Source organism: Melitaea cinxia, chromosome 2, assembly GCF_905220565.1.
Source record: "Melitaea cinxia chromosome 2, ilMelCinx1.1, whole genome shotgun sequence".
Classification (NCBI taxonomy): domain Eukaryota; kingdom Metazoa; phylum Arthropoda; class Insecta; order Lepidoptera; family Nymphalidae; genus Melitaea; species Melitaea cinxia.
Window position 1 is genome coordinate 2,739,163 of NC_059395.1, and position 9,647 is coordinate 2,748,809.

Here is a 9,647-nt window from a genome sequence, read left to right on the forward strand (position 1 = left end):
AGGCCTATGTCCAGCAGTGGACTGCAGTAGGCTGGAATGATGATGATGATGATGATAATTAATGGCAGCAACAACGTAAGACAGTCAAGCTTTCAGCTTTTTTTCAACCTAGTAGCAAATAATGTTTAAAATAGATACAGTTAATACTCTTTTGAGATTTATTTCATTGATTGGTTTAATGGTTAACAAGATTTTACCACGATTATTATCAACGATCTCGTGACAATTTTAGTCTTTTGTTACTGCGCCAATACAGAGATTTTTTTTTTATAATTTTCAATTTTTTTATATTGTACACAGACTTCTCTAAGGAGACTTCAATAAAAAAATTTTATCGCATTGAACACTCTTCAATGTTTTCAAACAAACAACCAATCCCTTTATTTACTGTATTACTACAAACATAAACAAAATTTTGTCGTTTTTATTATAGCGAAAACGGGCTCACACATTTATTCAAGATTAAGTCCCGATCGTAACAAAAGCACATATACAAGCATACAGCTAAGCAGCTTACAATCGCCGTCTGTGTACATGTTATTAATCAACGTCACCATTATTCTACCATCTGTAACTAGCAAGACTTTCGCACAGACACGGAAAAATCAACCGTAAGATATTCCAATAGAATCCATAATGTTTTGGCTTTTAATGCCCAGGTATTTCGTGAATGCCTATTTTTGTCAAGCAAGAATGCAAATGGATTCGACGCAAACAGCCTACGGGTATGGTTCAGAAAGATATACTAAATGAAATGCGACACGCTACGGCGCGATGAGATTTCATACCTTAGTGTAATATTAAGTAACCTCTACAGTACCGTCTGTTGGTTATATGTGATTGCTCAGATGATTGACATAAAGTTATTAAAACATATGTGGTGATTCTGTTTTGCAATTGTAAACCTTATAACATAGTCTCAATTAACTTTAACTACGATTAAACAGTTGCCAATATACATTTATGAAGACCAGACGTGTTTCTTTTACTGATCCGCCGGCACAAGCCAAAGTAAACCTTACGACGTTACCATATGGTCGACTTCGAGCCGCACGGAAGTTTAACATTGCATTGAGAACCGCTTACCGGGAGAACAAAAGAACTGCATTCCTAAGCGATACGCGAGCGTCGAGTTGAAGCTTAGTGCAATTATAAAGAAAAATAAATATATTCACGTCGACGCATCAATATTTACAAGTTTTATTGTGAGGATTTCGACTGTTACGTGTAAAATATGGCCACGGAAACCGAACAAGCACTCAGTATACTGGAAAATACAGCCCTACTATTGAAGAAAACACAGCTCAATTTATCAAAATGCCCCAAACAACGACTGGCTAAAGTGGGCTACTTACAAACCAGAATTAAAACAATTGAAGAATACTGGATGATTTTCAAAGAAGCCCATAAAAAATTATTGACCTGTACCACTCGTGAGGAGCGTGGATTGCTGCCATATTTCGAGAATGAGGAATTTTTTCTACAAGAAGATTTGTACTTGTGTATGTTGGGAGACTTGAAAGACATGTTGGCGGCAGTCGAGTCTGCCAAAAGTAAACAATCGCCACCAGAAGACCTGCAAAATAAGAAAGTTCACCTCCCGGCTATACATTTACCTCTGTTTTCGGGCGAGTACGAACTCTGGCCTAGTTTTAAAGATTTATTTTCATCACTCGTCCACAACTGCACGACACTAAGCGACGTCGAAAAACTCCATTACCTAAAAACCAGTGTGGCAGGTGAAGCAGCAACTTTATTGAAGCACATTACAGTAACAAGCGCTAACTACATTCAAGCATGGGGAACGCTGAACCATCGATATGGGAACAAGCGTCTAATAGTGAACGCATTGTTGAAGCGACTTTTTGCCCAGAAGAAATGTACCAGCCAAGCCGCAACCCAACTGAAATCTCTACTCGACACCACCAACGAAGTATTACAGAGTTTAGAAAATCTGGAGGTGTCGACGGATTCTTGGGATCCAGTAATTATATTTCTGGTTGCACAGAAGTTGGACCCAGAATCCCAGAAAGAGTGGGAACAAAATTCCTACTCAGAGAATTCCCAGGACTTGTCGACTTGGAGGGATCTGCGCAAGTTTTTGGAGGCAAAATTCAGGACATTGGAATTAGTCAACCCCCCCACTACTACGAAGCTTGCCAAGGAACGAGTCCTTCACGTTACAGCCACGGAAAGACCAAAGCAAAGAAGTTGTGCTTTATGTACAGATGCGCACACGTTATGCCATTGTAACGTATTCACCAAGATGTCACCAAACGAACGTAGAGAACATGTCAAAACAAACAAGCTCTGTTTCAATTGCCTCGGAGTTGGACATTCGGTGTTTAGGTGCCGTTTGCCAACATCATGCCGTATATGTAAGAGACGTCACCACACTCTTCTACATCTACCTAACTACGGGGAGGCATCGGCTTCTCATGTTGTAGCTAATCAACCGATGTCATCCAATCAAGCAAATGTAGAAGAAGGGGAAGTTAAAGCAATGGTTGCGTCACACTATCACGCAGGGCGGAAACAGACAATTTCACTATTAGCCACTGCAATAGTAATTTTAAAGAATGAACGTGGACACACTACTGCATTGAAGGCGCTAATAGACTCAGGATCTCAAGCATGTTTTATAAGTGAAAAGGCAACTCAGATCCTGAAACTACACAAGACAGCAGTAGATCTTATCGTGTCTGGACTTGAGTCCACGAAGGTTAGAGTCAGGCATGAAGTAAATGTAAATGTATTATCACGATGGAACAATTTCATTTTACCTATTAAAGCCTTCGTGATGAAGAAGCCCTTGACCTCTAACATACATTCAGGCACAATAATAAGAAGAGATTGGCCGCACCTTGCTGGCATTCAACTGGCAGACGAAACATTTTCCGCCTCCTGTAACATCGATCTGCTGTTGGGTGTCAATGAGTATGCAAACATTATGAAGAAGGGATTGATCAAAGGTCCACCAGGTACACCATGCGCACAAGATACATACCTGGGATGGATCCTTATGGGTGGAATTGACATCAATGTCAGGAAGCATGAGCAATCCTTAACGGTCATGAAACAAGAAGTTGATATAGAAGATTTACTGAAAACAATTTGGGAAGTTGATGAAGATACGAAAAGAAATTTAACACAAAGGGAACAGTTATGTGAAGATATATACACTAAGACACAGAAGCGAGATGAATGTGGAAGATATGTTGTCAAATTACCATTCAACACTGAAGAACCTAAATCAACAGAAGGAAATACGAGAGATATAGCAATGAAAAGACTAATGCAATTAGAAAGAAGGTTCAATCAAAATAAAGAATTAAAGCACGAATACAAGAAGGTAATTGAAGATTACATAGATCTAAAACATATCGAAGAAATACCTACAGAAGAAATAAATAATAAATCAGTCTACTTACCTCACCACGCCGTGATCCGTAATGATAAAGAAACCACGAAGACTCGTGTCGTATTTGACGCTTCGTGCAAGGGCTCCAACGGTGTCTCTCTCAATGACGAACTGTTGACGGGTCCTGTACTGCAAGACGATCTGAGAAACCTGATAATGAGGTGGAGAACTCACGCCGTTTGCTTTGTTGCTGATATCCAGAAAATGTACCGTATGATATGGGTTGACCGAGAAGACGCAGATTATCAAAGAATTTTGTGGAGAAACGACCAATCTGAAGAAGTCAAAGACTACCGATTGTTGACTGTTACGTTTGGAACAGCTTCTGCTCCCTATCTCGCCGTAAGAACCCTTATGAAGTTAGCAGAAGATGAAGGCGACCGGTATCCCGAAGCTGCTAAGATTTTGCGTGAAGATTTTTACGTAGATGATGCAATGTCTGGAAGTGACAGTCTGCAACAAGCAATAAAGAATAGTCAAGATCTTAGAGCGCTTCTTCATTTGGGTGGATTCGAACTAAAGAAATGGTCATCCAACAGCCGAGAATTCTTGGAAACAGTTGATCCTGGCGATAGATCGTCTAATTCTAATCTGGAATTGAAGATTGATGGAATAATAAAGGCACTTGGCGTACAATGGAATTTAGGAAAAGACAGATTCGAGTACAATTTAAACTTACCTTCAATCAGTGAAGTGATCACGAAGCGAAGCATTCTGTCTGACATCCAAAAGTTGTTTGACCCACTCGGCTGGATTGCGCCTAGCATCGTTCTGACAAAGATGTTAATGCAAGAACTATGGCTTGAAAGAATAAACTGGGACGATGCATTGAATTCTAAAATAGCCAGCAGGTGGATCACATTGCGATCTGATCTTGAACATGTGAATGGAATCTATATAGAAAGATGGGTAGGTACGACGTGCGCCAACAGAGAGTCTATAGAACTCCATGGATTCAGCGATGCATCCATCAAAGCATATAGCGCTGTAGTATATTGCAGAGTGACTTACCCAGACGGTACGAACAAAACGACGCTTATCGCAGCAAGAACAAGAGTGGCTCCATTGAAAACAATATCCTTACCTCGTTTGGAGCTCTGCGGCGCGTTGATACTCTCAAGATTGCTTAAGCAAGTTGGTCAAGCAATGAGAATACCTGCAACTCAAATTTATGCTTGGACAGATTCGTCCATTGTCCTGTCGTGGTTATTTGGAGATCCAAACAACTGGAAGGTGTTTGTAGCAAACAGAGTTGTTGAGGTTACAACAAATGTATCCTGCAGTCAGTGGCATCACGTCCAAACTCAAGATAATCCAGCTGATGTTGGTTCCAGGGGGATGTTAGTAGAAAATCTGAAAAAGTGTGAATTATGGTGGCATGGGCCAGACTGGTTACAACAATCGAAGATACAGTTCACTAAACCAAACATTATGCAAACAGAAATTGAAAGGAAAAATAATAAAATACAAAATTTAAAAATAACTTACAACAGAAATGAACAAGAGAAGAGACTACTTACACAATTTGAAGAATTTGATACACTATTAGAGCTACTTAGAACAATCACATACTGCCGAAGATTCCTGAAACAAAAAACATTAAAGGACAGAATAGATAGCAAAATCACAACTGAAGAACTACACGTATCGATGCAGACCTGTATAAAAAGAGCACAAGAAGATGAATTTACAGAAGATATAAAATCGTTAAAAACAAAAAAGAGAGTTAAGAAAACAAGCAAACTAAAAGCACTAGATCCTTACCTAGACGAAGATGGAATCCTGAAGGTGGGCGGTCGGCTCAGGAACTCTGAACTGGCTAATGAAGTGAAGCATCCAATCATTTTGGGTCATGCAAGTAGACTTACCTATTTAGTGGTCGCAGAAGCACATTTGAAGACGCTGCATGGAGGAGTGCAATTGATGCTCACTTACCTGCGATCGAAATACTGGATACTCCGCGCGAAGTCCCTAGTAAAGCAGTGTATCCATCGATGCTTGATATGTGCTAAACAAGGGGCTAGGGTAAAAACACAATTGATGGGAGACTTACCAAGTTTTCGGGTAAAACCAGCTCGGCCATTCCTTAACTCCGGTGTCGACTTTGCGGGACCAATTCAAATTTTACTAAAAAAGGGCAGAGGAGCTCAAACTGGCAAGGCGTACATAGCTATTTTTGTATGTATGTCTACGAAGGCGATCCACTTAGAGTTAGTTGGTGATCTGACTTCAGCTGCATTCATTGGTGCCTTTAAACGATTTTGCGCACGAAGAGGCAGATGCACAAACTTGTGGAGTGATCAGGGAAGAAATTTTGTTGGTGCTAACAAGGAGCTGGTTGAAGCCTGGAGGGAAGCTCGCCTACAATTTGATGGAGAAATTAGTGAATTACTTGCTAATGATGGAACACAATGGCACTTCATCCCGGCCTACTCCCCAAATTTTGGAAATTTATGGGAGACTGGTGTGAAGTCTATTAAGCACCATCTACGAAGAATCCTTAACACTAACCTTACCTATGAAGAGCTTACAACGGTTCTCTGTGGAATTGAAGCGTGCTTGAACTCGAGACCGCTGTGCCCGCAGGAGGACAGCACGTTAGAACCACTAACTCCGGGTCATTTTTTGATAACTGAAGCCCCTGTAACCGTGCCTGATGTGAACCTGAAAGACGCTAAAATAAGCAACCTGACACGTTGGCAATACACGCAAAAACTGCTGAATGACTTCTGGTCAAGATGGCAAAAAGAATACTTGACGCGGCTGCAACAAAGACCGAAATGGTTAAAACGCGAAGAAGAATTTAAGATAGGAGACATTGTCCTCATAAAACAGGACAATTTGCCACCAGGAAAGTGGCTTATGGGACGAATAACCGACAAGCATCCTGGCCCTGACGGTCTTACCAGAGTCTATAGTGTAAAGAGTGGCGATAATATAACAAAGCGATGCGTAACCAAACTATGTGCGTTGCCCATCGAAATAGATTAGTGCTATATAGTTGTTAACATTTATTATTTTACTATTGTTCTTTGCATAAATTCTTTCTGACCGCACCACCGATACCTTAATGATTGTTGTAGAAGCAAACTCAAAACATGTGATTACCTATAAGTTTTGTTAATTTTACTTATTTTGAAAGGACTTCAGTAGTCCTTTGGTGGGCGGCTTATGGTGATTCTGTTTTGCAATTGTAAACCTTATAACATAGTCTCAATTAACTTTAACTACGATTAAACAGTTGCCAATATACATTTATGAAGACCAGACGTGTTTCTTTTACTGATCCGCCGGCACAAGCCAAAGTAAACCTTACGACGTTACCAATATGTTTAAGCCTCTGTTTGGCAACTCCATGTCACAGCATGAAGTTTCATTACTTTTCTTTTACTTGTTTCATCCTAGGATGCTTCCGTAAAAAGTAACGATGAACATATCCTGTACGTAATAATGTATTACGTTTTAGCGCTGACAAGTATACAATAATTACAGTTTTAAAGATTTTTGTCAAATTATTTGTCAGCAACACCGTGATTTAGTGTACTCATTTTTTTTATTCTTATGGTGTACAAGTACAAGTGAGAAAGTCTCAAAAAACGCACATGATTAATAATCCATTTTACATTCCAATTTCAATTTTAATCTATATGTCGCCGCGGACGCTACTCGGACTTCAATCAGTTCAAAATTCAAATCAGTTTGTCATTAATAAACGACAGCTTAGTGAATTGATTATCTGTTTTGTGACTTCTTTTAGTAAGCACCTGTTTAGTTACTATTTCTTTTGTATGTAATACTTTTGCTGTTTAAATTGCTAAATTATTAACGTTAAAATATGATTGTAATTTTAGATGTCAATTTGATATTCTCTCTACTTTGATTTATTCGTTTAATAATTTATTTTAATATTGTAACGATCCTAATGCGTGTACTCCCTTGACCAATAGGAATGCAGACAATGTCTTCATGCAATATATATTGGCGGGAAATCAATTTGACGTAAGCTTGTTTGGATCGGTAAAAATGACAGATTCCTTTTGGTATTAGCTAGCGAAAGATAGCTTTTGTTTAATAGCGGAAACTTTGAAATTGGCTCATTTGGGACTATTGAAAGCCGTTAATCCTAAAGAAGAAGTAGTGGAAAATCTGTCCTATTTCTAACCTATTTCTTAAAATTTTGAAATATTTGTGAAGCTCTTCTTAAAAGTTAAAATTTAAGGAAATACGTTTACTTTTCATACTATTTTAGTAACTTCTATTTAAGTTACCTGAAGTGAGTGAAATCTATTTTTGTAGTAAGTTGTAATTAAATTTGTGTTATAAATGAATCTTCATTTTTCATTTCTCTTTCGCTTTTAATTTATCGTCATGGATGGTAATAGCAGAACCACAGAAGACCCACCAAATCTGATGTATACTAATATTTATAAAGAGTAAAGTTTTGATTGTTTATTTGCATTGAATAGGCTCCAAAACGACTGGACCGATTTAAAAAATTCTTTCACCGTTGGGAAGCTACACTATCCGCGGGTGACATAGCTTATATTATATTTTCAAAACAATTAGAGAAAAAAATTTAGAAGGAAAGAAGCTTAAGGAGCCGGGCGGGATGCTAGTCTTATATATAATTATGTATTGGCCCATTTGAAATCAGTTTCCAGTGATCCGTGATGCACTTAACTAATCGGGACCATATTTAATTTATTTAGAATATAACTTAGCGACAGCAAAAAATCAACGACTATTCAAAAAATATACAACACAATATTTTTAAATTTTCCAATATTTATTGTATTTATTGAGGCAATGCGCTATCTGATCTAAAAATAGCCTGTATTATGTTGGCTAGATCTCACATAAAATAAAAGTATCGAAGTATGTAAAATAATCTTCTGACGTACTTTTAATGTATTGACGTTTATACATGTACAAAAATGTTTGGAAATTTCCATTGAGAAAGAATTTGAACAAATTTAGATCGCGGACTTATGAGTCGAACGTCGTTCCTTCCACAGATATTTCTTTTATGATTGTAATTGGGAACTTTTAAAGAAAATCAGCGCACAATTTTTATTACTATTGTATATCGTATATAAAATAATAGAGCTAAAATGGAAAATCATATTTACCTTTATCCCTCCTTTCTTGATATCAGTTATTCAGACGAACATTTTTCATTTACCCAGCTGGACATATTTGAGTTAGCCAATAATCTAACAACAAATTGCAGTTTGATGTAAAACTTATTGAAACTAAGGACGCAAAATACAAATTCAAGTGCTTCTATTTTTATATTACTAAAACGCAGTATACAATTCTGTGGTTCGAATTCGGTCCAGGGACTTCAGCTTTACAAAGTGTTCGGATACGCCGTGCTGTGCAAATGAACATAGTTTTGAATACTCACATGTCAGTTGAACTTAATGTCGCTGACGCGGTGACGCTAATATCCCTGTGACAATCGCTACTTTAGTAACTCTTTTGGTATAACACCAAAATATTGGAGCTTTCAAAAAAGATACAACCGATTTCAAAAAAGGAGGAGGTTACTCAATTTGACCGTATATATGTTTGGGGATAACTTCGTCGTTTATGAACCAATTTTGATAATTCTTTTTTTTTTTTGTTGGAAAGGAGATATCCTAAGTGTGGCACCAGATAAGGAAAGCAGGATCTGATGATGGAATCTCAGAGAAATCGAGGGAAACCCTCGAAAGTGGTAGTGACGACTAGTGCGTTTGTAAATTATTTTTTTTCGTCGACTTACGTTGTATTACTTGTCGATGTAATTGTAGTCGGTTTGTTTTCGTTTGCAACCGAACACAAAATAATGTGATAAGTATACTGTGATACTATATACGTGCTATAATGAATCATCTTGTATTATTAATCAAATGAAAGTGACAAATAATATCACTCCTTAGGAAAGTCAGAATTTAGTTGGCAACGCGTTTGCCATGCTCCTGGAATTCTAAGCTTCTGTAGACTATGGCATCCTCTAACAATAAAATGAACCGTAAGCTTGTTTGCCAACTTGTAATAGTAAATTAAACATCATTGACTGTGGCAGTAGTGATACAATTTATCACAAATTGCGTCTACCTTTGAAATGATACTATATATAATACGCAAATACTATGTATAATAAGCAATTTGACAAACTTAAATAGTAATGATTAAACTTGACGCACATGTAGTTGAAAGCTTTATAATAATAACATGAGAA

The 9,647-nt window shown here is 37.7% G+C and overlaps 1 protein-coding gene across 1 annotated transcript; it reads left to right on the forward strand.

The window, feature by feature from the left end:
• Nucleotides 1-1,234: 1,234 nt before the first annotated feature.
• Nucleotides 1,235-6,412, forward strand: LOC123666986. The gene has a single exon (XM_045601001.1). The coding sequence runs from the start codon at nt 1,235-1,237 to the stop codon at nt 6,410-6,412; it is 5,178 nt and encodes a 1,725-aa protein (XP_045456957.1).
• The last annotated feature ends 3,235 nt before the right edge of the window (nt 6,413-9,647 follow it).

Coding starts and splice junctions, on each gene's coding strand:
- LOC123666986 (XM_045601001.1), top strand. CDS start 1,235: ATGGCCACGGAAACCGAACAAGCACTCAGTATACTGGAAAATACAGCC.